General features: G+C 51.0%; 2 protein-coding genes across 2 annotated transcripts; both read right to left on the bottom strand.

Annotated features, from left to right (window-relative positions):
* Positions 1-4,986: 4,986 nt before the first annotated feature.
* AQP5 (aquaporin 5) lies at positions 4,987-8,059 on the bottom strand. Its single transcript, XM_050914180.1, has 4 exons — positions 7,697-8,059; positions 6,096-6,260; positions 5,765-5,848; positions 4,987-5,172 (listed from the first exon to the last, which is right to left on the bottom strand). Exons 1-4 carry the CDS (start codon positions 8,057-8,059, stop codon positions 4,987-4,989), a joined length of 798 nt encoding a protein of 265 aa, XP_050770137.1.
* Positions 8,060-17,423: 9,364 nt separating this feature from the next.
* On the bottom strand, positions 17,424-22,006 carry AQP2 (aquaporin 2). Its single transcript, XM_050914185.1, has 4 exons — positions 21,641-22,006; positions 19,340-19,504; positions 18,436-18,516; positions 17,424-17,639 (listed from the first exon to the last, which is right to left on the bottom strand). Exons 1-4 carry the CDS (start codon positions 22,004-22,006, stop codon positions 17,424-17,426), a joined length of 828 nt encoding a protein of 275 aa, XP_050770142.1.
* Positions 22,007-24,877: the final 2,871 nt, after the last annotated feature.

Genomic DNA, 24,877 nt, shown 5'->3' with positions numbered 1-24,877 from the left:
TGAGGGTTTTCCTGGTCCCCTGTCTGTTCTCCGTGGAGCATCCCAGCAGAGGGCCACAAGAGCAAGAGATGCCCCAGGCACCCATTGCTCTCCCATGGGTGCTGCTCTAGAGCACCCATGCTTGGTGCCAGGGCACAGGCCGCAGCACCCCTGTCTCCTTCTGGTCCCCCACCTTGGGGCACCTGCTAATAACTCCCAACTCTGCTGGGCTTTAAAGAGGCATTTTTGGGGCTGTAGGAGGGTGTTGAGGTGGGAACAGAGACAGCATGCAAATCTACTCTTGCCCTCCCTGGTCTCTGGACATCTTCTGCCCTTCTTCTCTTTAATTGCATGGTTTATTTGGGGGCAACACTCACCTTATCCTGTATTTCCATGTATTATGGTGCTGCATCTCCCCACGTCTGCCCATGCACACAGCGGGGTCTTGGTGCACTGCAGCGATGCTGAAGCAAGGACCAAGCGAGGCACTGGTGGCTTCACGCTCACGTGAGCATGGCAGCCTGTCCCAGTGGTGCCTGTTGCCGGTGGGTGCCAAAGCCTGACCCAACGTGTTGGGGCATTCAACCCCAAATCATGCATGATATGAGCCAGAGAGCAAAATACAAATTACGGCAGCTGATCTTCAGGCGGAGGCTGCATTACCCAGCCGGGGTGATGCCTTTCGACAACAGGAAGGGTGGCTGTCGGCCCTCAATGGCTGTGTGAGCTGTTTCCTGGCTCGTAACAAATTGGTACCGCAGCAACTATTGGCTGGGCAGAGGCTGAGTAGGAGGGGGAAGACTCGGTGCTTGCACTCAAGAGGAGGTGGGTGCTGACACAGTCTCTACCATGACTAACACCACCACCCATGCCAGCCTCTGCCGTGTCTCTGCGCAGAGGTTTCTCCTCTGTTGGCAGCATTTCTGCCCACCAGCCCTGGATGATGCACTGGAAACTTCTTTATTTGCAAGCCTTGCACATCTCCCAGTGCGGATGGAGCCATCTGCAGAGGGAGGATGTCTCTAGGTTGGCTTCTTAGTGGCTCACGTTGCTCCTGAGTTGGTCCCTGGCTGCTTGGGACTCTCTAGCAAAGCGGTGGAAATCCTCCTGGAGCGGGGTCTGCTTCCCTGTGCCGCTTGGACTTTCTAGCAGCACTTGGTGGGCTGCAATACCCCTCTGCAATGCTTTTCCATCTTCGCTGGTGTTTGCCCGGGTTTCTTTTTCATCTCTCATCCTGTTTTCAACAAGCAGGACTGGGCACTGCTCTGCTTTGTTCTGCAGGTGAAACCAGCCTCATGCTTTTCATGTGAAGTCAGAAACTGCGGCTTTAAGCTAAGCACTTAGGGTTGCAAAATAGTCTGAGCTGGTAGCAGGGTAGAAGGGATGTGCTCCCAAATTGTGGAGCATTATCCCTTCTTGCTCCGGGGCAGAGTGATGGCGAGAGCTGGGGTTGACCCTTTGCAAGGGACTGAAGCAGAGGCACCTGTAACCCCTCAAAAAAAATCTTTGTTTAATTGAGATATCACCACTGGGTCTCGGTTCTCCTCAAGCACTTGGTTCCTTCCCCGTCTCTACAATGGCCCGGCAAGCTTGCGTTTCAGGGACTTTAAATGACAAACAGAGCTGCTAGAGACCTTCCTTAAATAGACTGAAAGCCCTTTGATGCGTAAAAAGATATAAGGTTTCTAGAGCGTTACAACGTGTGAAAATAGTTGGTTTTTTCCTCCCTGCCAGAAAAAATTGATATTTTTAAAGCTGTGCCGTAATTGCCTGCTAATGGAAAAGATATTCAAGAATAAGAAATAGTCTGAAATCCTCTTAGTGCAAAGCAATTCCTAGTAGACATGTTTAGGAAATAACTGCATCCATTCCCCTCTTAATTATGGCAAATATGTACCAGAATGGTACGCTGAGGTGCTTTGGTGTAATAGTTTCACCTGGTGATATGCCTCTAAAATAGGAAAAAATAGCTGGTAATACAAAGCACCAATATAGTTCACTTTTTTGATAACCAAAATGGTGCTGGATCTGTACGGCTGTAAGGAAGGGTCAGTGGCAGTGGGGGCGTACGGGATGGAGGTGTGCTGAGATACTGCTTCTGAAATGGAAACTCCTGTTTCGGGGGAGAAGCTGGGAAAACGAGCGTGGCGTAGCTGTGACTGCGTTAGTGCACTACAGGTAAATCTGGTTTGAATGCGCAGGGATTATACCAGCCCTTGCTGTGTCTGCTGGAATAAAGGTATTTTTTCTGTGAACTGGCTATTTCTGCTAAGGGAGTGTTGAAAGGCTGGTGGTCAGTAGTGACAATCTCATTAAAAATGAGGGTGAAGAAGCTTGAATGTTTAAAAAAACAAAAAAATGTCTCTGTTTTTAAGCACTGCTGTTCCCATCTCCGGGCGGGTGAGAACAGGCAGAAGGACCTCGGGGTTTCCCAGCCACGTCCTGGGCTCTGCCCGAGCCTGTCCTGGTGAAGGTGAGGTCACGGCGCTTGCTGGGTGCCAGGGTTTCATCTGGATTAAATGCGACACGGACCAGCGAGAAGCCGGGCAGGGAAGGTGTGCCAGGGCTCATGCTGAGCACCAGACCTCTGCACTGTGTAGGAATGCTGCTGGCTTCACCGGAGGGCTCACCGGGCTCCGGCCGGCATTCGCCCTGTGGTTTAGGGTTTGCCCGTGCCTGTGCCCTGGGGAAGGGGGTTAATTGCTTGTGCCCCCCTTCCCGCTGACCCCAGCCCTGTGTGGGGCCATCCTGCCTGTGTTTTCAGGCCAGGCCCTGGATGCTTTTTGTGCTGACGCAAAGCTGCTGCTGCAGGATCCTCTGATTCATCCCCATGGAGGGCTCACACCCAGGCTGGGTTTCTTCTCCTCGTTGTTGATCATGCTGGCAGTGCTGGTGTGGGCTGGGCCCCTCCATGGGGTGCTGCGGTGGCCCCCGATTCCCACTACAGGATGGGGTGTGGGCTATGCTGGGACTCCTGGATCCCTTCTCCGGTCCTAGGGTGGATGGGGTTCAGAGCAGCAAAGCAAGGGGGATGCCCAGGGTTCCCTGCTCTGGGAGGGGTCTGAAGGCACCCCTTGGGTGCATCTTCAGGGTCTAGGGGTGCAGTGGAAGGAGATTGGGATGCGGCTTTTGGGGATGCTGACCTGCCCCAGCCCCATGCTTCACTGTGGGTCGCTCTGAGAGGGGTGTCTCTGGGATCTGGAGGCGCTTTAGCGTTTCCTTGGGGCTGGTGTCTGTACAGCATCTCCCATGCCACGTGTGACCTTGCTGCCCTTTCCCAATGAGAAAGGGGCTTAATATTCTTCCCCCTTATAAAAGGGGAAACTGAGACACAGAAGGATTGTAGATCTTGGCCCATCCCTGAGGAGGGGTGAGGTGGGAGGGTTAAGACAGGGTGCAGGCTTGCATTTTTAGCTTCCTAGCTCTGCTGCTGACCTGTGTGACCCAAACTAGGGGCTTTTCTGCCTCCTTTTCTTCTCCTGCTTGTCACCAGCTTCTTCTGTTGAGAAACTGGGGGGGGCAAAGGAAAATGAGGGACAAGGGTCTGCTGCTACCCAGGCTCATACAGTGCCACAGCCAGGATTGCAAATCTGCTTAGGCATGCTAAAATACAGCTGATGCTGCCCATCCTCCCTGGCACTGCCATGTGAAGGTGGCATAACCTGTCTGATTGGGATCGAGCTGCATCTGGGATCGGGGAGCTCCCAGGCAAGCATCTCCCACCTCCTTGGGGGTCCGTGCTCAGCGGAAACCTCTTCTGTGCAGCAAGAAGAGGGGCTGTGACGGCGGAGCTTTGCACGGGGCTGGATTTAGGGAGCTGGTGGGAGGGACGGCTGGGATGGTGCCAGCGTGCAGTGTCCCCGTGCCCAGATTGGGAGCGAGATGCTTTGGTAGAGGTTGTGGCAGAACTGGAAGAGCAGGGCTGCAGCAGAAGGTCAGGGCGAAGGTGTGGGTTTGGCACCCAGCGAGGGGGCTGGGGAGCGTTGTGGGTCAGTTTTTGAGGGCACCTGTGGAGCTGTCTGGGAGAACTGGTATGGCAGAAAGCCGTGCCTGAGTCAAACTGGCAAAATGCATGAAGGATTGCTGCTGGCTCCTCCCAGCTCATGCCAGCCTCAGAGATGGGCTTCCAACTGCCCTGGCCCCAGCACCCTGTCATGAGGCACCTCCTGCTTTCACCCCACTCCAACACTAGTGCCCCTTTATCCTTCTCAGGATTAATGACTATCACCTCCCAAACCACCTGCTCGTGGTGCCAGCTGCCACAGGATTTGGGATCCAAGCACTTGCTCTTGCCCTGGCTCTTTGGGATGGCTTTGCATCCAGCTTAATCCATTTTTGCTCCTAAAATCGAGCAGATTTGCGTCCATGACTTTTTTTAAAATTTCCTTTATTCACAATAAATAATATACTATATTACAAAGATCTCAACACACAATCCAAAAATCACGTTTTTTTCTGCAGGCATGAATGAATAGGACTCACCAGCACCAGCTAATGCGAGAAAGAGCAGCATGGGCCCTGTGGCAGGGAGAAAGCGGGGGATTTTGCTGCACCCACCTGCCCAAAGCGGTCATTCTTCTTTGCTGGTATCTACACGGTATTTCCATCCCCTGGGCCATCAGACGCAGGGATGAAATCCTGTGTGTGCCAGAACGTGCAGTCTCAGGCCTCTGAAAATAGTGCAAAGCTTGCACCTAAGAGGGCAGCGATGCAGCCGAGTGGGTGTAAAACCACAGCTGAGAGGCTGCCCTCGGCTGAGACTCCTTCGCTGGGCTTAGCTGGCTGCAGTTAAGCTAGGAGAGGTTCTAGCGCTCACACTCACGTAGAGAGGTTATACACACAGACGCTGCAATACTCCTTTCTTTCTTAGTCACAGACGGTCTTTGAGTTATAAGACTTTTGCTTAAGAGTCTACTGTAGCTGGATGTGTTCGTTGCCTGGCTTTGGTGCACACATGAGCCCATGTGTGGGGCTTCCTCCCCTTTGCTTGTTTTTTTCCAACTGTTCCTATGGTGGGGTCAACTCCATGGACTTCTTCCTCTGCTCTCTGTGCTCTTCCCACTCCTCCTCTGACTCGTAGGTGCCCTTGATGATGGCAACCCTATCTGACAAGTTCATGCAGTAGGGAACGAGGATGTAGAAGTAGAGCAGAGCAGCCAGGCAAGCTCCGAGGATGGGTCCAACCCAGAACACCTAGAAAGCAACAAGGGAAAGGGTGAGAGCGGGTCTTGGAGGCTGGTGCACCAGGTCCAGCCATCACACCAGCATCCCTCGCAGCTCCATGTCTCCTAGCCCATGGAGAGATGCAAATACCCATTCCAGTAGACTTCTTGGGCTGAAATCCCCTCAACCTTTGCTTGCTGAAGACATCAAGCTCTTTATGAGTGCAGAGATGTGGTGTGCTGGAAAGGAGGCCCCGAGCCTGCTCTGCAGGGCTGGGTCTGAGCTTGCAGGCAGTGCTGGGTGAGTGGAAGGCCTAAGCTGGGCTTCTCTGTGGGCTTTATTGACCTCAGATGATGCCCTAGCTCAGCATGCACCATTGCATGGGGGGTTTATGCTTGTCCTCTTGCTGGCTCTGTGCCATGGGGATAACCTGTTCCCCATGCATCAAGGGGGACAACCTCCCTCGTTCTCCAGGCCCCTTTTATCCTTTCAGGCCTGGGATGGGCTCTGAAACACCCAGCCCTGTAATCCCCATGGCAATCGCTGCCCTCTTCCCTCGTTGCCTGCATCTGGCCCTGGCAGCCTCTCAGCCAGCCTGTCCTGGCATGCTGCTGATGCTCACCCAATGTGCTGGGCTGAACCTCCTCACGATGACCGCGGGCCCAAAGGACCGGGCTGGATTCATGGAGCAGCCGGTGAAGTAGATCTGTCAGAGTGGAAAGGAGACCTGGTTAAGATGCATCACGTTGCTTAGCAGATAGAAGTAACTTTTCAGAAGCAGTGACCGAAATGGCCCCTGATGCTGTCTCTCTTGCAGAGAGGTGGAGATCCCCCCATCGTCATGGAGAAGGAGCCCTGATATGTCCCGTGTGGGCTCTCCCAATGCAGCTTCCTCTGGGACCAACCACATGAGGGTATTTTGGGGAGCCCTGTCCTCCTGCCTGGACACTCACCCCCACCAAGTGGCCTACGGCAACGGAGAGGCCAATGGACAGTGCCGGGGAGCCCACGTTGCCATTCCTCCGGTTGTCCGTGGACGCAAAGATGCACGCGGCCAGCTGGAAGGTGAGGATGATCTCCACCACGAGGGCTTGGCCCGGGGTCGTGTTGTTGTTGAGCTGTGAACCATCGAGAGCAACAATAATTAACCATCCCTGGGGCTTGGCATCACCAGGAGGGCTCTTAGGTGCTTTACTGGTGGATTTCGGTTGGCAAAGCCATGAACGAGAAGCCCCCTCAGGTCCCCTGCCCAGCCCTGGGGCACAAGGTGCTGTGCTGGCCACTGCTCGGGCTCACTGCTCCTTTCCCCGAAAGGGAAGAAATTATCTTTCTTTCTTTCTATTTAATGCTTCAAAATCTGTCTCTCCCCCAAGCCCCTCCCTTCCCGGGGCTTTCCACATCTCTCTCCACTTGCTTGTCTCAACATTCAGCACTTTCCCACCAATTCCCACACTGATTTGTCCCATTTTTCCTGCATTTCTTTCCCCCTTGATCCTTGTAAGCTGCCGTATCCTGAATCTTCTCCCCTTCACTTTGTGGAGCACCTCCCCAAGAGGCTGGGGAGCAGCAGGCAGCCACCGCAGAGGGGCATGGGATGAAGGGTGAGGGTTGGGATGAAGGTTGGGGTGCAGTCATGGGGGTAAGATGGGCTATTGTTGTCCCAGTGCCTCTGTGCTAACCACTGGGGACTGTCAGATGGACTCGACCCCACTGGGCATGGGAAGGGCAAAGTGACCCAAGCCATCGCAGCTTGGTTTTTAGCTAAAGCTGACTGGTTTGGGACATGGAGCATGTGGGAATAGGATGCTTTGCAGCACCTCATCCTAGTGATCGAACCCTCTGCAACCCCTCTGTGCTGCTCCAAGGGGTCCGGACCTGGCCATGGTTGGAGCAGTAGCTCCACCGCTCCCATTTCAGGCGGTTTCCCAGCGCTGCCCCAAGGGTTTGAGACATGATCCTTGTCCCCGCTTATCTCAGAGGCTCCCGCTGTCTCGCCGCCTCCTCCAAGAGCAGCCCCTGCCATTCGCAGCCTCTCTGCACCTTCCCACGCATTGCTCCTTCTTCAGCTCTTCTCCACCACCTCTCTCCATCCACCTTCGTTTCCCAGCTCCCCCAGCGCACTGGTTACAGTGGGCTTCTGCTCCCCCTGCCCATACTGGTTTGACTGGGCTCTGCTCCCTGCCCTCCCCCCTCCGTCCTGGCGCAGCTCCTATCCCAGCACTAATCTCCAGGTGGAGAGGCTGCAGTCAAGAACATCTCAATGGTGCGGGTGACTCACTCAGGCCCTTAGGATAAAGGAAGCACTTATTAAAGGAGGAAAAAAACATGCTCTTCATTACCCCGCACAATAAAGCTGTCATGTCAATACTCTGCTGGCTACGTCGGTGTTCGTTCCTACCCCATTCCCATCCCTCTGTGCATGCAGGACAATGTGCCGAGACCAACCGTCCTTATGGATTTGGCTCTCTGGGTTGGCGCCGGCACCAGCTCCTCGCTGAGCAGGAAAGGAAAGCCCGCACGGCAAGGTGAACTATCTCCAGGTAGGGAGACTTACCGCGTTGATGGCCAGGTTGCCACGGGTATTGACCGGTGTCACGCCGTAGAGGATGCCAGCCCCGGCGATGGCTCCGACCAGTTGGGCGATCACGTAGAAGAGTGTTCGGAGGAAGGAGATCTGGTTCCCGACAAAGAAGGCGATGGTCACCGCCGGGTTAATGTGGGCGCCGCTGATGTGGCCAAATGCCTGCACCAATGTACCAATGGCCAGGCCAAATGCCAGCGAGATCTGAAGGATGCTGGGGAGGGCAGATGGCCACTTCAGGGCTGAGCCGAGGCCGATGAAGACGAAGATGAGCGTGGAGATAAACTCGACAAAGACGGATCGAGCAAAGGCCAAGGTTAATATTTCCTTCTTCATGGTGGGAGCGGGTGGAGGGCAGCTAGGAAGGAAGAAAGTTTAGGTTTCCTCTGTCTCCAGACTCTTCTGTCTGCACCCAGTTGCAGGGCCATACCTATCTATATATGCAAGAGCAGCAGGGAGCTGTGTTACAAGGCGGTGGGTGGAGCCAGGGAATTAGCCAGTCCTCCCAAATTATCATGTGAAACTGGAAAAGTTTACATCTGAAAATAACTTCGGAGCCTCTTGGTGAACCAGTGACTCAGATATTGGTGGCATTTCTTTCTCCTTCCCTCTGCAAACAAAGAGCCCCTATAGGGTGTCTCTGTGGTCGTTAGATAACACGGTTGCATAACGATGCCATGCTCCCTCCTCTGCTTCTCCCTTTTACTACCTCTCGTCAGGTTCTGGGTGTTCATTAGCAGAGGTGTAGTTAATATGCCTTTCCTCCGTATGCTCGCAGACTGGAGAGGACTGTATTTGTGTTTGAAAAGTCTTGTTGCCAGTGTCAGGCTGGAGGAGCACTCCTGGGGCAGGGCTTGCAGTGCATTCAATTTACACGGGATGTTGAAACGTAAAGCAAAGTTAAGCACCTGGAGCTGCTCCCAGGCTGTCAAGACAGCTCAACTCCAGGAAACAAGTGGCTTGCAACTGTCCTGTGAGCAGGGCAGGGTTTGGGGTATGCTTTGCCTAGCCGGGGAGCCGTAGACAAGCCGGGGCTTCCTCGAGGTGCCTGGCTGGAGGCTGAATGGGATGGTGAAGCTCGGATAAAGAGGGCTGGTCGCTGCAGAGCCTGACTGCGGACCTCTTTGCTGCCTTTCTGCTTTGCTGCTCCTTGCGGAGCGTCGGGTGTGGGTTTCGCCAGCGTGTGGGTTGGCAGTCGGGGGGGGCTCGCTGCCTGTAGCCAGGGAGGGTGTATCCTACCCGTCATCTCGGGCCCTTTTCTTTTCTTTTTGCCTTTCAAGCTATTGCTCAATGAGGCCAATGATTTTGCTCTTGGGAATGCCAGCATGAAGCCACAGGCGTTGCATGGACACAGGCCATGTTTACATGTCTCCTTTCGTGTTCCTGTGGTGCTGCCCTCCATCCTAAATCTGTCCAGCTGCAAACCCTTGGCTGGCAGGGAGCGGAGGGGGGAGGCTCTCAGCGCTGTGCAACACGGAGCTGCTGGGGACTGAGGTTTTGGGGTGAAAAAAGGCTCCGGTGACACTTAACGAGGAATTCTTGGTTCCCTTGTAGTCCTTGCAGCCTTGTGCCAGGATTTTTTTTTTATTTTTTTTTATTTTTTTTAAATGGGTTTGGGTGCCAGATCTGCTCTCCTTGCTTGGTTGATTACATCTTGCCTTTCTCAAGTGATGCCACCTCTCCATGCCTAACGCAGTGAGCCCGGGCTGGGGTTATCCATGGCTGCCACACATCTCTGCAGAAGCGGTTGCACTCCAGCACGTGGTGAGCAAAGCTCTACATGCAGGAGATTGGTAAAATCATTTAAATCCCTCTTTAAATTTAAAAAGCGCTAAAAAGTTGCATTCACTGCTGCCTTCTGCTGAGTGCAGTCAGACCTGCACACATCCTGTGGGGTCAAAAGCGAGGAGGGATTCCTCTTCAGAGCAAGAAGAGGTGACTTCTTCCTCCAGTAGCTGAAAATAAATGAGCCTTTCTCCTCCAGCCGTACCCAAACTCCTGAGCTCAGCAAACAGACCCAGAGAGTCTCGAGGGACCAAGGATCAGTTACAGTGTTAATTCCTGATAATGGTTTTCTCCTGGTTCTGCTGATCCTGGGGAAGATTGCCGAGTTAAAGACCAGATCTGTTATCCTAGAAACACCTGGTCCGTTGGCGTGTTTTGGTGAAAGTTTTGCAAGCTGGTATTTCAAGACACCCTGGCCAGATTCCAGCTGGAGTAATTGCTTGCCACTTCCCTTCAGCCCTGCCTGTGGCTCCAGCTGGATAAAATGCGCCTTGTTCCCATCCTCCAAACCCTTTCGTAACGCGCCCGCCACAGATCTCCCTTGGAGGTGGCCGCGTTTTGCTGGCAGCTCCTCCGCCACACGCCTCGCTTTAGCTAAAACGCAGTGTTGAGCCGAAAGATGCTCTCCCCGGTTCCCAGCTGTGGATAATAACCTCCTAGCAAAATCCTCCGGCTGACTAGGAGATATAATCAAATAAGGCTGGAAATGATGGGGAAAACTTCCGGAGAGAAACAAGATGTTTCTCTAACAACATGCCATGCAAAACCTCTTTTCCTGAGGCTGTTTGCTAGACTTTCCTCACTGGGGCATTCCTGCTTGGCTTCTCTGATGTCTAGCCATGTTGAGCAGGCATTGGGAAGGCTCCTTTTCCTCTCCTCGGCTGCATGCCCTCCAAGGAGCTCGTATGAACTGAAAGTGCCTTTGATGTGTCAAATTTAATTGAATTGGGCAAGATGTTGAGAAAGCATTACGCAGGTCCCTGCTGACAGACAGACACCTACGTGGTGGGGTCACGCACGCCTTGTTTCACCCCTAGGCTTTTGGAGGAAAGAAGACGAGGAGGCTTTTTGCAAGGAGGACAGGTTTAGCCGTCTCCCTCCTCCTCCTCCTCCTCCACCTCCTCGCTGGAGTCAGCAGACGAACACCACAACCAAAAATCGCCCACGTCTACCACTCAATCGCGGGGCCACACAGCTTGGGGACGACGTGCTGGAGGGGGATAGGGACCTGAGCCCACTGCTGGGTTGGGGCGCAGGGTGCCCAGGTAGGAGGAAGGCAGCTGGTGCCTCATCCTTGCCTGGGGCCCTCCTGAGGCTCTGCCTCACCCACGGAGGCGTGTGTGTTATTAACTGAATACGTGTGTCGGTCCCTGTCGTCCCCAGTTTGCTGATTTCATTTTCTGAGCCCGCACGGGGCTGCTATTAATTTGTCATTTCCACGGCAGCCCAGATTTCTGATGAGTTCAACTCTGTGTTGGACCTCAAAGCCTGGCAGATGGTATTGCAGGCGGCCAAGTTCAGATTATAAATGCTGCTGAGACCTAGACCAGCCTGGTTTTTGTTTTTTCCCCCTCACCTGCCTCTGTATCTCAAGCAAGGACCTTAAAACTGGCACAATAACACAAGCAGGAATAATAATAGCAGCAGCAGACAACTCCTTCCCCTGGAATCTGTGATTAGTTGGGATTAGATGGCCAGAGGAGAAAGTTTGGTTCAGTTTGTTTTTAAGAGAAAAAGTGTTTCTTGCTGGCTCAGCTTTGGGAGTTCGCAGCAAGCCCTTGACGGGGAAAAAGATAATATGCATTAGGAATTAAAAGTAGAGCAAGAAGTAGCAAACTGTCGCCTCCTCACCCTCAGTTCCTGGGGCTGCTTCTTGCAGCGGTGGTAGGGAAAGTGGTGGGATTAGTGCAAAGCCTCACCACTTTCTAGCACAACATCTCTGTACAGGTGTTTCAGAGAGGGCTTTCAAGGATTTCTCTTATCTAACCCACCATCTGCTTGCACTCTCTTATAGGCGAGGGATCACTCTGCTGGCCTGAGGCTGATGGTGTTTCCACCTTCTCCTGCCCTGGAGCAACGAGGCTTTTGCTTCCCGTAGTAACCAGACCCAGCTTTGGAGCAAAAACCCCTCCCGTGAGACTGAGTTTGGCTTTGGGGATGTCTCCCTGTCCCTTGCTGCCGTCCCACTGCTTTGGCTTGAAAAGCCGGTCCTGAAGCTGTCCTCCAGCCCTTGGTGACTGCCGTGCTGAGCTGGGTGGGCACAGCGACCTCGTAACCTGTGAACCTGTAAACAGGGATGATGCTATTTAAATGCTGAATGGTGTTAACGCTTAATAACAGCATTGCTCTGCTCTTTGCTTAGAAATTACTTGACGGTCTCTAAGGCGTACAAGTGGATGCAACTGCTTTGGGGCTGGTCTGCAATGAAAATGCCAGCATCCTTAATAATTAATTTGCATTTAAATCATCATTAAATTGTCACATGGGGATAATAATGTGTATCAGGGAAAGCAAAGGGCTGGTTAGAAAAAAAGACCTGTACGAGATCACACAGTGAGAAAGCTGGGCTTGAAACCCTGGCGTCCTGATTTTCAGGTCTAGCCCTTTCCAGCAAAGCCACCTGCATCAGTGACATTAAGAGGCTGCGTTTCTGCTCATCTAGATAAATACTTTGAATTCTTATGGGCCAGCAGCCGTTTATTGGTGTCCTCAGGATTCAGACAGAGCTGTGTTTGGGGCAGCAGTGATTTTCCTCTTGAAACGTGTTTGCTGTGGAAATGTCTTCTTCATCCGTGTAGTCTCCTTTCAAGATTGCAAGGAGCACGCTTGGGAATAAATGCTGAAGTGATGTGGGGAGAGAGCTGTCACCCGGAAAGCGCTCTCCCCTCTTCGCCTTGGCAATGCCATCCCACTGTGTGTGCGTGCTGGGACGGGAAGGCATGGAGCTGGCTGGAGAGCAGGGGCCAGCTCTGAGGTGGAGGTGGTTGAGTTGCATCAAGGCAGAGGGGAACTGAAAGCATGACCAGGCTCCAAAGCACCTATAAACGCCATAAATAACATGAGAGAGAGGAATCTGGATACTCTTAAAAGCTGAAATTCTCGCATAATCACCTGGCTCCAAGAGCCCAAGGCTTTACAAAGCAAAATATTGGTGACAATACATGGACAGCTGGTTACCTTGGTGAACTGGAAAATCAGTTTTTCACCCCGTTCTGCCTCTGAGACCCAGAGCAAATGCATCAAGAAATTTCTTGACAAAAAGCCTACACTGATTAGGATTTAAAGAGACTCGTGGTGGTAGCATCCCTTGTTGCATCAGATCTGGAGCTAAAGATTCTTGCACTGAGTGGTCTCTGGAGAAATGTGTGATTTTTCTTTAGGTTGTTTGTATTCCTGGAAAATCAGGCTGAAAATTGAAGCAGAGCCTCTGGTCTCACACCCAGACCCTTTGGCAGAGCCTTGTGAAGTGGGACTCGCTGCAAGCCTTGAAGACAGAGGAACTAGCTGGGGGTTTGGCTTCCCCCATGGAGCACCAACCACCTTCTGAGAAGGTCTGTGGTCCTTCCCCAGACTACACCTGGCTTTATCTCCTCCTCTTGCTCTCCTGGATGGATTTACCCTCCTGGCCCCTCCTCATGGAAAACATGCTTGGGAAATATCTCTACGTGTATAAATAGATCCATAAAAATAATGATGAGCCTGCATCCTAGGTAGGTCATGCCATTGCAAGGCAGGTGCCAGATGGGAGCTGAATGCTCAGATGGCCTTGAAGATCCGGATCTGGAGGATTTGTACAAGGTCAGGCCAAGAAATTCAGAGCAGAAAACTCAGATCTGACCTCTGAGGTTTGAAGCCAGGCTGTGCTCTTTTCCTCTCTGTCCTACAAGTGTGAGTCTTTCTTTACGGGAGTGAAGCAGTTTGCCCTGCACCATGTTTTCCAAGATACCGGTGGGTTTGACGTTACCCAAGCCAGGCTGATTTTCTTTCCATTTTCTCCTAGGTAAGGCACTGCACTTTCCCCATTTGCAGCCACGTGATGGAGAAGCAATTCAGGTGCTGGGTTTGAGGTCTGCGCTCTTGGGACAGACTGTCTCAGCTTTCTTTGGAGCAGAGATTTGGAGGCTGTCAGATTGCTTTCACCCACCTCTACACAAGGTAAAAAATCAGTAGGTAAGTGTTGCAACCCTCCTTCGTGGAGTTTAAATGCTGAAATGAGGGCATGTCTCGCTACTAACTACAAGACACCTGTAAAAGGCATCAGTATGCATTTCATGAGGTCCATGGCGAACGGCTGATGTCAGAGGCACAGGACTGTGCAGAAAGGGAGATTGCCTTCACTTGAAAATACAATGATGCTTTTCAAAACAGCATTTTACACATCTCTATCGCTTTTTGCATCTGCCCCTCCTCCCCCGGGTAGGGTTGGTGTGTTGGGAAACATCGTGGTGCCTTGGCTTGCTGCCATGCCGCAGAGCACCTCCCAGGATGCTGGTCCTAGCAGCCTCTCCAGATCTCCAGGTCTTGAGACATAGCCAGTGTTCGGGCTGTGTAGTTTTGGAACCCTAGAGACCCAGTGGGATGAAGAGCTCACCAGAGCTGGCTGGGGGAATCGTCTTAGGGAACCGTGTGACCGTGCCCTGGGTGACGATGCAGTGGTTCAGAAGGTATTTCTGTGAAATCACGTATTTCTGCTGAAGACATACAGTATTTTGGCATTTAATTGGTATCTTAAAGCAACAGGATGGGCTGAATATGGCAGCCAAGCAGCGAAGGCAAGGAAAGGGGTCTGGGCATGTCTTGAATTTTCACAGCACCCCGAGGAACCTGTAGTGCTTTGCAGAATGACCACCCCAAACCTGATCATGCTGAGGACATCCAGAACTCAGAGGTGGGACAACGGGAGGGGAGGGAAAGCCTCATGGTCTCAAATGACGGCAGGTGTGAGAAGCAATGTGATCTGAGACGCACTGTACAGTGATTTGCATTTTGATTTCATGGTCGTACTATTTATCACAGGTCCATGATGAAGCTAATAAAGGTTAATGTATGGCGCAATATATATTGCAGATCTTTATTGTGGAGTCATGAGCTCATGGATAGGCATGGCTGGGTGGTTTCAAAGCATTCCTGTTGAGGTCTAATATACAAAGTGTTATCAATTTAGCAAGGTTTTAGGTTGGTGTGTGGCAGCTCTGATCTCTGGGTTGCTGATCCTGCCCTCTAATTCAAGTTGTCCTGGTGTAAATCTGGAATGACTGGCTTGGTTTCCTGACGGTGCAAGTTTTGGAAGTGTCATTGAAGTCAATGACACAGCCCTGCAGAGAAGGTAAATTTGTGTTCCTGGTTGACTCGAGAGGACTCAGGCTGCTTTAGCCATCTGAAAATCTGGTTTAGTGAGATTGCTTCGTGTTAATGCTGGCACGCTGAGACCACAATCCCGCCGGGTCAGAAATCAGAGCATCCGAGGGGGAGCTGAAGCGGGGATGGTCTTTGTTTTGTGGGTCCCTATTTTGAAGATGGGGGTTGTTCTTTTAATGTCACTTTTGCACATCAACAGGTTGTTGGCACGAGGCAGCTGCACTCGAAGCTGGACTGGGCTGCGCTGCACTGGTGGCTGTGGGATTTAGGGTCTGGAAGGTTACTTTATATGACTGTATATATATTACATGACCATAAATGTGTCATTATTTGATTCACATGTACTAATTCAGTGGATAGAAGTGAATTTAAAGCACTTTATTTGAAAGAGTACAGTAATTATTAGACGTTAAAACTCATTTTTGGGCCCTGTGCAGTTTATGTGGGTCTTAAACATTGTCAGGGTAAATAATAAATTAAATGCTTAGATCTGAAGGGGAAGAGACATGTAATTAACTTGAACATTGCCAAAAAAAAAAAAAAAAGAATCAGCCGTATGGAATTTTATACAGCAGATTATCAACAGGATAACTTCTGGGTAAGTTTCTTTGGGTTTTCCTGACATAAACGGATTTGTTTTCCTTTGAAAAGTAACAAAAATACAAACTACTTTTAAAACTGAGTATTTGGTGATCTAAATACAATTTTACACTCTGATTGATTTGAAACATGATTTTAATTCCCATTGCTGAGAACAGACAGATTTTTTGACAAGCCTTTTCTAAAATAATATTCAAATGCTCCTTTGCCATTGAAGGAACAAAGTGGAAGACCAGAATCAATATTTTTGCTATGGCAGAGAATAGGTTAAACCAGTGCTAAAACTGCTGCACTTCAGTAGCAGCCTTCTGGGGATATTTGCATTAATTGACTAGTAGAGTAAAATGGATCCTTGGCTACAACAAATAGAGCTTGGTATCTGTGATGATAGAATTTCTCCCCTTGCTTCGCAGCGTGGCAGCAGGGACAGCAAATGACAGCTAGAGGAGGTGATGCAGGAGCTCCCATGCTCTCAGCCTCACTTGGTATGGTGAAATGAAGACCACGATAACACCTTGTCTGGCTCAGGTCAAAGGTTTGTTTACTCCTTTTCTCTCCAGCAATAGCCGTTAGTACATGTTTGAGGAAGAGCACAGTGAGGAATAGAGGAAATTACAAATTCAGAAGAAGGAGGAGACTGGTACAAGCAGAGGACAGTGGATAAAGAGGAAGAGAAGAGCATCATTTGGTGGTGGTTCATGTCGAAACAGTCAGAGGGAGGAAAATGATCAGTAATGTTCCTTATGATTTGGAATTGGGTCCAATCTTATTGAGTATTTCCATTAACAGCCTTAGCAGAAAAAGCCTGAATGTGGCGATGACATTTTGTGACGGTGCAATGCTGGGGAGACATCGCCAACAGAAAAAAGCATTAGGATGTCATGCTGGAAATGTATGACTTTTAGGCTAAGTAATAGAAATGGGATTAAATTAATGGTTGAAAGAGCAAAGTTGCATCCCAAAGACTAACCCAAATTCTTTGACTCTGCTGGGGACCGTAACCAGGTCCTGACATAGCAGAAGAAAGGGGTGGGATGGTTCTGAGGCTTTGGTGGGATGCAGCCATGAAAAAGGTCTAGGCTGTAGGAAGCAAGTGATAGAGAAGATCACACCTGAAACGCTTTGTGTTACTCATCTGAGAATCAGAGTGGAACAGGAACAGAGGAAAGAAAGCAAAAACCAGGGAGAGAGATGAAGCATTGAAGCTAAAGGACAATACTGGTCCAAGAACAAATGAGCCATGGATGAATGTGGGCTGAAAATCAGGAGGTTTCTCATTGTCACAGGAGAGAGCAGTTGCAAGAGCTCCCCAATGGGGTCAGCAGGCACTCAAGGACACGCTTCCAGTCCCACCTTCTCAGGAAAGCCTCCATCTGAGCGAAGGGCATCTGCATCCCGTGGGTGGCTGTAAATGGCAGCAGCAAAACTTCCAGTTTGTGAGATACCTGTGGCACAGAGCGAGCGCTCCTGTGTGTTTGTGCAAACAGCTGGGCAGTGAGAAGAAATGGGAGACGGGTAAGCGGAGTTCAACAGCAATGAGGCATCGGGTGGCAACCTCCACACCCAGCAAATGGCTGTAATAACAACTCTCCACAGCGCCTCGGAGCTCTTCGTGAAGAGCAACAAACTCCACCGAGCACTACTGCAAGGGGGACGTGGAAGGAGCCGGCCCAGGGTAGGATCCCAGTGTCCTCGTTCCTGTTGCTACACCGGTGGTTTTGATTTAATTGCATTTTCCCCCAGCATCAGAAAACCGTCGGCCATGGGGAGAGCTGGGTGACAGAAGGTGGGTTGGGCCATCACAGTGCATCTCCCCAGGAGATGAGTCAACTTTAGTCCCCCAGCAAAAATGAAGGGAGAGAGGGGAGAGGTGAAACGCTCATCTGAACAAGCATCGTCTCTAAAACGGATGCCAGAGTTTTCCCCAGCTCCTCTCTCGGCCCAGGGGGAGGTTTGGCTACACCTTCTCAGACATCCCCCTCGGCAGGGTCTGTGGGGAGTGAAGCTCCACTGACTGCCGCCGACGGACCTCGCGCTCTGCCCAGTCCTCCTCCGGCTCGAAGCCTTTGAAGATGGCGAGTCTCTCTGAGAAGGTTTTGGCTTGTGGGAAGAGGATGTAATTGTAGATGATGGAGGCTGCTGCTGCCCCAACCAGGGGGCCCACCCAGAAGACCTGGGGGAAGGGGAAAGAGAAGAATCGGGTGAGCAAACACTAGCCTGAGTTTGGAGGATGGAGAGGAACCAGGGTCTCTGAAGAGCATTGCAGGGGGCTTATGTTCCCTCCTACCCTGTGTGCGTTGGCAGCAAAACGCAGAAGCCAGCTCTGCTTTGGCCGTTGCTGTTGACCTGAACTCCCATCCATTGCTGTTGTGCCTGAATATACCTAACCATCTTCTTCTCTCTTTCCTCCTCTGTTGAGAGCTGCGTGACCTTCATTAATGACAGGCCCATCATGAGCATGCTTAATGATTTGGGTTCCTCTGGAGAAGTGTCTTCCTACCCATTTACACATTGCTATAGAGACGAGGAGGCTACCAGCTCGGGCTGGGCACCTCTGAGCACATCAACCTGAACCACCATAGCTCTGGCTCCAAACGTACTCTTTGCAGATGGAAATGCCTGGGAGTGTTCCCAAAGGAGCTGGTGGAAAATGTGTGCCCAGATCCAGCTGGAACCAGGAAAGGTCCCCAGAGCTGGCAAGAAGAGCTCCCTTCTCCATTGGTTTTGCTTCTTTTGCTAAGTCACGGTCAACAAACCACACACCCTCTTCCTGTTGCAATGCACCCTGCTTAGATAAGCCAATTCAGCACCCAGCAGCCCCACCTCTTTGTGTTAATCTCTACATCTCTCTTCCAGCTGGGAGCTGGCATGGAAATGCCAGGAATCTGGCTGGCTCTGTGGGTTTCTAGGAATACTGGTAATTTGGGGGGCTCATCCCACTAAAACAACACATAGATCCGGCTTCTTACCCAGTGGTCACTGAAGTCTCCAACTATCACAGCAGGGGCGAAAGATCTGGCTGGATTCATGGAGCAGCCGGTGTAACGGATCTGCCGAGAAACACCACACGTTGTTAGCATTAAGCCCTTTTAGCACATTTTAAAAAATCCTGGTGTGTTATTAGCATGATTCATTCACTGAGCTGATGTTTCACCCTCCAGCATGCCTGTTCCAGGAAAAGGGATGCCAGCAGCTTCCAGCACCTGAGTCAACATGGGTGTCTGTATTTGCACATCTTCTGTGCAAGCACATGCGTCCTGTGCATGGTGCAACTCAGCTGCAGGCTGGGTGATGTGCCCTGCAGCGTGACCAGGACTGCGGGGACAAGCTCCTGCTGTGCCTAGTCCTGGAGCAAATCGCTACTCCTTGCCACTGAGGATAGGAGAAAAACAGTCCCATAGACACATGGGCTTGCAGAGCGTTAAGGATGGAAGATGTGGTGTAAACATCACTGTTTTAATGCAGGCACTGAGAGGCTGGGAGTGTCGGGGGCTGCTTTGGTCTGTCATCCAGGAGGGATTTCCCTGGGAAGTATTTGGGATGGACACCCAGTCTTATCATGGTCTTGAGTGGCTCAGTTGCTAACACATTCATTTCAGATAGAAGACCCCACTGATCCCTGGAGCTCCCTACGGGACTCAAGGAGCAGCAGAGCCCAGCAGGTTAAGTTTTTTCATGCCTAATAAAAGCCGAGCTCAGGCTATGGCTCTGTTACGGCTTTGGTGGGATTTTTCTTCTCTATCCACTGGAAAGGCATGGGCACCCCATGAATTACAAATCCCCTGTCCACCCTGGAGCATGCAGCCAAGCAGGCTTTGGGCATAAACACAAAGACAACCTAAAAAGCGCTGAGTTTTAGCCCATTCTACCCACCCCAAGGAGATGCCCCACGGCAACAGAAAGGCCGATGGACAGGGCAGGAGAGCCCAGGTTGTCCTCCCGGCGTTCGTCGGTGGAAGCAAAGATGCACAGGACCAGCTGGAAGGTGAGGAAGAGCTCAACGGTCACTGCCTGCCCCGTCGTTGTCTCGTTGTGCAGCTGGAAGGGGAGGAAAAATGTGTCTCAGGGACAGGCAAGTTTGGTGACTGGATTGGAAATGTGGATGGGGAAACCCAAATCGGGGGAAACCCAAATCAGGGGGAACCAAATAGACATAGGAAATAGGTGAGATTTTTGGCACCAATATGAAAAGGAGGAAAAATTTCAATTTACATATTGGCACCAATATGTAAAAGGAACAGCGGATCAATGGGTAATACTTGATTGACCTGGCAGGAAATGTTTTCTTGGCATTCCTTTGGGTATTTTTTCCCACTCTTCTTTTCCCCCTAGGATTTTTTTTTCTTTTTCTCATACTCAAAATGCAAAATGCCTTTTGGAAAAGTTTACAAGTTGCATTTTGAAAATGCCAAAAAGAAATGCTTTGGCATTAAAAAAATTCCCTTCCCCCTTCCCACACTTTTTTGACTGAAAGAATTTGTCAGGTTTGATCTGAAGCTGTGCCCGGTTGCACCCCCTCTCCTCCAACTCTGCTTTCTGACACTTTATTACCCCTTGGTGGTTTTTCATCCAGATCTGGATGGATCTGGCAGCGCTGCCAGCCAGATCTGCAGCTGGTGGTCCTGCTTGCCTACGGTCTTCCTTCGCTGGCGCTTCCCCTAGCCTGTCCTGGCACGTCTCTGCCCTTTCTTTCCCTCTGTCACTCCTGCTTCAGACACCGTGCATCCCCCCAAATGCTGATCCCGAGAGCGCTTTGCTCGGTGATGCCACAAAGGCAGCAACTGCCCTCCTGGCCAAGATCAAGAGCCAGATCTTGCTCCCTCTCCTCTCCAATATTCCCCTTTCTTTTTTTTTAAGGGTAATTTGTGCAGGCAGCTGCAAGATGAACAGCCCATAGGGGAAAAAAGAATATTAAAATCCCTATTCTCTCTTGTAGGTGGTTTAAGCTGTAAAACAACAGAGCTGGGCATTTTGAAAGTCTCTCTTAAAACTCCTACTTGCTTTGTTGGGTTTGTTAAACCTCAGCTATTATCAGTCTAAAAAGTCTTGTTCAGATTAATCTGCAATCCCTTTTTCAACCCTCTTAATCTCTTTGGCAGTGAAGCTGGGTCCTGGCAGTGCCCCCCTGCTGCAAGAAAGGGGATTTCTGTGTGCCACTTCCTAAAAGATGCTGCCCGCCTCCTCCCTCGCTGCTCGGCTTGGTTTTGGGCGATGCTGGTCCTGGCATGGGCGTCTCTACAGGAGATACAGCTGCCTGTATCCGTCTGAAGAGGAGTGGTGGGGCACGGAGAGGGCATAGTGAACCCCATGGCTTTTTAATTTTTTTTTTTCTATCTTTTTATCATGTGCGTCAGTGGGGAAGGGGATGTTGGAGGTTGGGATACCATCGGGGAGCCCCCTCACGGCTTCCTCAGGTTCCCTGGTTTTCTTTTTTCCCTGCACGTCTGAAACCAGACTGGGATCCTTGTGATGCTTCTGGCACTGGGCGGTGGCACTGCCAGGGCACCCGGGTGTGTTGGGCATTGGGATGAACCAGCCGGATCTGACGTGGCCATCCCTTCACAATGGGAAGCAACTTAACAAGCAGTGCTATCTAATGAAAAGCTGGGATTTAGACCCCAACCCGTCGTCCCCCCCCGCCCCCGGCGCAACACAGATACCCTGTGGGAATCTGGCACAGCAGCCTGTAAATAGTGGCATTGCTAATGCAGCAGGGAGACAAGGCTGCTCGTACCCACACCAAGACTGGAAAGCGGGATGAGCTCGGGGAAGAGGAACGGAGAGGTGATACTTTTGGTCGTGTCCTTCCCTGAACACCCGCTCTCCTCCGAATCCCACTCCTCCACAATACAGCCCTAGATAAAACTGAGATGATGGTGGCTTTGTCTTCTAAGGGAGGTATCTATGTGGCCAGCTGGATCATACCTCTGGTTTTAGACCTAAAAAGCAGAGGAGGCAGCCTGGAGTCCTGCCTTTGTCCCTGCTCCTGCAAGGACCCTTGGTGCAGCAGGCTCATGGTGCCGGGCTGCAGCTGACAGTGGCTTCCTACCCAACACTAAATAAAGAGGGTCTTTGCTGGCCACAAAACTCTTCTTCACATCCCTCAGCCTTCCCAAAAGCCCTGCCCAATCTTTCCTGCTCCCTTCCAAGCCCATCCATGGGCTGAAGTCTTACCTTGTTGATGGCCAAGCCTTCCCGGGAGTCTGCTGGAGTGATCTCATGTAAGATGGCAGCCCCCACGACAGCCCCCAGGAGCTGGGCCACCACGTAGAAAACTGCACGGAGGAAGGAGACTTGGGAGCCGATGAGGCAAGCCACTGTCACTGCTGGGTTGATATGCGCTCCACTGATGTGCCCCAGGGCTTGGACCAGCGTGCCGATGGCCAAGCCGAAAGCCAGTGCGATTTGAAGGATGCTCGGGGAGGAAGCTGATGGCCAGTTCAGAGCAGAGCCCAGGCCAAAGAGGACGAAGACCAGTGTTGCCAGAAATTCTGCAAAGACAGCCCGGGTGAAGGCTATGGATCGCAGTTCCCACATCATGGAGTGGCGATTGCTGGAGGCTGCAAGGACTGACCCTGCCCGTGGTGTCTTCAGGCAACTGCTACCACGGCTACTGTGTTCATAGAGGATGACAGGGGGACAACATCTATATATATGGATGCGGGGGGGCGAAGGATCACCTGCTGAAGGAGATGGGATTGTGTTCCTAGGAAACCTGATGCTTTTTTTCATTTGTGTTCCAGCTGAGGGAACATCAGACCCTGCCCCCTCTATTAAAGCTGGGGAATGCAGCGTCCGCCACCCTTGGGAGGTCATAAATCAGCCTTGAGCAATGCCATGAAACACTGTTCCCTTTCTCCTGTGCTTTCTTACTAGGGGACCTATCCCTAGGGGTGCTTGTTGCTCCTCCCTTCTCCAAGCTCTACCACCTGCAGCACGGAGAGGAGAGAAAGCAAGGGGGGTTCTGTAGAGCTAGAGATGGAGCTGAGGTCGGGTTGTGTTGAAAAGCGGGACGTGGGCTGTGATTAAATACCCAGGCAAAACTGGATGCAGAAGAGTCTCTCCGAGGCACAAATCTCCAAGTGACTTCCTACAACTCGATTCCTCAGAGTACCAGAAATTTACAGCCTGGGCACAGATTTCCTACCCAGAAAAATGGGAACCAGCCCCAAGAAATGACTGTCAAGAAAGAAATTCTAGTGTGAAAAAATGACACGCACAGCTGGAGTACCGGCTGTGCTCTAATTACAGGGATTTTGGCCAACTCAGCTCTTCAGAAATGCCTTTTTACTTCTTGGTGTTAATCCTCAAAAGAGGAATGATATTTTCTTCTCTGGAGCATGGTTCTTCACATCAGACCATCCACTAATTGCCCAACAAGTCTATTTTCCTTTTTCTTCCATTGCTTAAGGCACATTTGCCCATTCCTGGGTGATGTCTGTGAAGCCTTTTGCTCCCTATGTCATTGGGGCCGGTGGGTTTGCTGGAAAGATAGCACTTGTTTCTTTTTTTCCCCTCATTAGCAGACTCTGTAGTTATTTTAAAGCACGGCGAGCTGGGAGGAATGCTCCCCCAGGGTTCAGCTGGAGTTGAAAGGACCATTTTATTTCAGAGGGATGCGGAGCACCAGAACTGAGAGTCCATTTTTTGGCTCTGACAGAGGCTGCTGCTGTACGATAAACCAAATATTTTTCCCCTCCAGAGGAACCGTGCAAGTGCCACCAAACTGATGTGAAAGGTTGACGCAAAATATTCCATATTGCTCAAATTATATCACAGAACCATAGAATATCTCAAGTTGGAAGGGACCCATAAGGGTCTGTGAAGGCCTGTTCTTTCCTCCACAGAAGGTGGGTAACAATACTGTCAGCTGGGCTACATGATCAATGTAGGTCCCTTCCAACTGAACTCTTCTACTTCTCTTCTATTCTATTCTTGTCCTCTCTTTCAAAAAGACGCTTATGGGGATATTGCTCTTAACAAGGGAGAGACTGTGGGGAGAACAAGTCCAGTCCGTGGGTGAGTCTGAAGGAGGTGGGACTGTGGTGCTAGGAAACCTTTTCCTCTGAAAATCCTTCTCTTGGCCTTCCTCGGGGACTTTGGCCCATCAGGGCATCGCTCTAACCTCCGGTTTTCTAGCAATGAAGCCAATCTCATAAAACAGGTTGTAAGGCTAAATGTATTTGGGGTGCTGTGGAAACATGGTCACAGCCAGTCTGTAGGCTCTTGCTCCTGTCTGCCTGGTACAGACTTGTGAGCTTAGTGTTACTCAGGAACTAGTTATGTCAGGGATTGGTTATGAATGCAGGCTGTTACTAGTGCAGGGAATGACAGAGAACAAATATGGGCAATTAACTGGAGCTGATACCCTATTTGATTAATAGTTATTCATGGTGAGCAAGTTGTGATGTATCAGTGCTTAATGAGGACTAATTAAAAGGAAAGAGAAGTAAGCAGGATTAGCTCTGAGCAACTTAAAAGTCTAACACAGCCTCATGGTCCTCACTTTTATCTGGCGATATAAAAGTTCATTGCAGCTCTTGTTTATGCTGCGCTTTGAGATGTTTGTGCTACGGACGGTGAGCTTCTGCTGCATACCGTGATGAAAGGATCGGTGTTGCATTGCGAGCCGTCTTGCTGAAAGGGAGCTCTGCTATTGCGGGGCAGAGCAAACTATTGCTGTGAGATGCTGCTTTCCAGCAAGAATAATAACGCATCCCAGCTTTCACCCAGGGACCTCTAGCACTGCAGTGACTATAATCCTTCTGGTTTTACAGAGAGGGGGTCCACGGCACGAAGCCAGACACTGCTGTTGCTAATGCCAGGCAGTGAGTCAGTGGCAGAGCCAAGGTTTCCTGCCTTGCTGCACAGTCCCACAGCCACGCGTCCTGCCATATGCTTGGGAAACAGAGAAATGGGAGACCAAGCAAGCTGAAGAGCTTGGTACTGAGTTGCTGAAGCTCTGCTTGTGTCTCGGAGGGTTCCTGGAGCTGCTGGTGTTGACGGTAACATGGCTTTACACCTTACACCAAGTGCGCTGCAGCTTTGGGAGCAGCGAAGTGCATTGCAGCCCTGTAGCGAAGCCAACCGACTTGGGAAAGTGCATTGTTTTACCTTTTAATCCACAGCCCTTGGAGTGTAATGGCAATATCAGCCCTCCCCTGGGATCAAATGCAAATGCTCATTAAGAGTGTGTTGGCGTCTGCAGAGGGTTGATACACCGTGCTTCCCCCGATGGCAGAAAATGGCCTGGTAACTCGTTTTTGAAGAACATTTTGCAAGCAAGGGAACTGTTCTTGCACAACAACTTGCTTCTTGAGTGACTTAGATGGCTCAGATATCTTTGCTTCCCTGGCTTTCAGGGAAGTATAAACATCTTTAAGGTATCTCCATTCCATCTAAAATACCTCC

Source organism: Gymnogyps californianus, unplaced genomic scaffold, assembly GCF_018139145.2.
Source record: "Gymnogyps californianus isolate 813 unplaced genomic scaffold, ASM1813914v2 HiC_scaffold_32, whole genome shotgun sequence".
Taxonomy (NCBI): Eukaryota; Metazoa; Chordata; class Aves; order Accipitriformes; family Cathartidae; genus Gymnogyps; species Gymnogyps californianus.
The sequence above is the reverse complement of the archived record's forward strand: the minus strand, read 5'-3'. Positions and strand labels throughout refer to the sequence as shown.

Coding starts and splice junctions, on each gene's coding strand:
- AQP5 (XM_050914180.1), bottom strand. CDS start 8,059: ATGAAGAAGGAAATATTAACCTTGGCCTTTGCTCGATCCGTCTTTGTC. Junction 6,261..7,696: donor GCAACCTGGCCATCAACGCG/GTAAGTCTCCCT, acceptor GATGGTTCACAG/CTCAACAACAACACGACCCC. Junction 5,173..5,764: donor GGTTCAGCCCAGCACATTGG/GTGAGCATCAGC, acceptor GTTGCTTTCTAG/GTGTTCTGGGTTGGACCCAT.
- AQP2 (XM_050914185.1), bottom strand. CDS start 22,006: ATGATGTGGGAACTGCGATCCATAGCCTTCACCCGGGCTGTCTTTGCA. Junction 19,505..21,640: donor AAGGCTTGGCCATCAACAAG/GTAAGACTTCAG, acceptor CTCCCCTTCCAG/CTGCACAACGAGACAACGAC. Junction 18,517..19,339: donor CCGTGGGGCATCTCCTTGGG/GTGGGTAGAATG, acceptor GTTTCTCGGCAG/ATCCGTTACACCGGCTGCTC.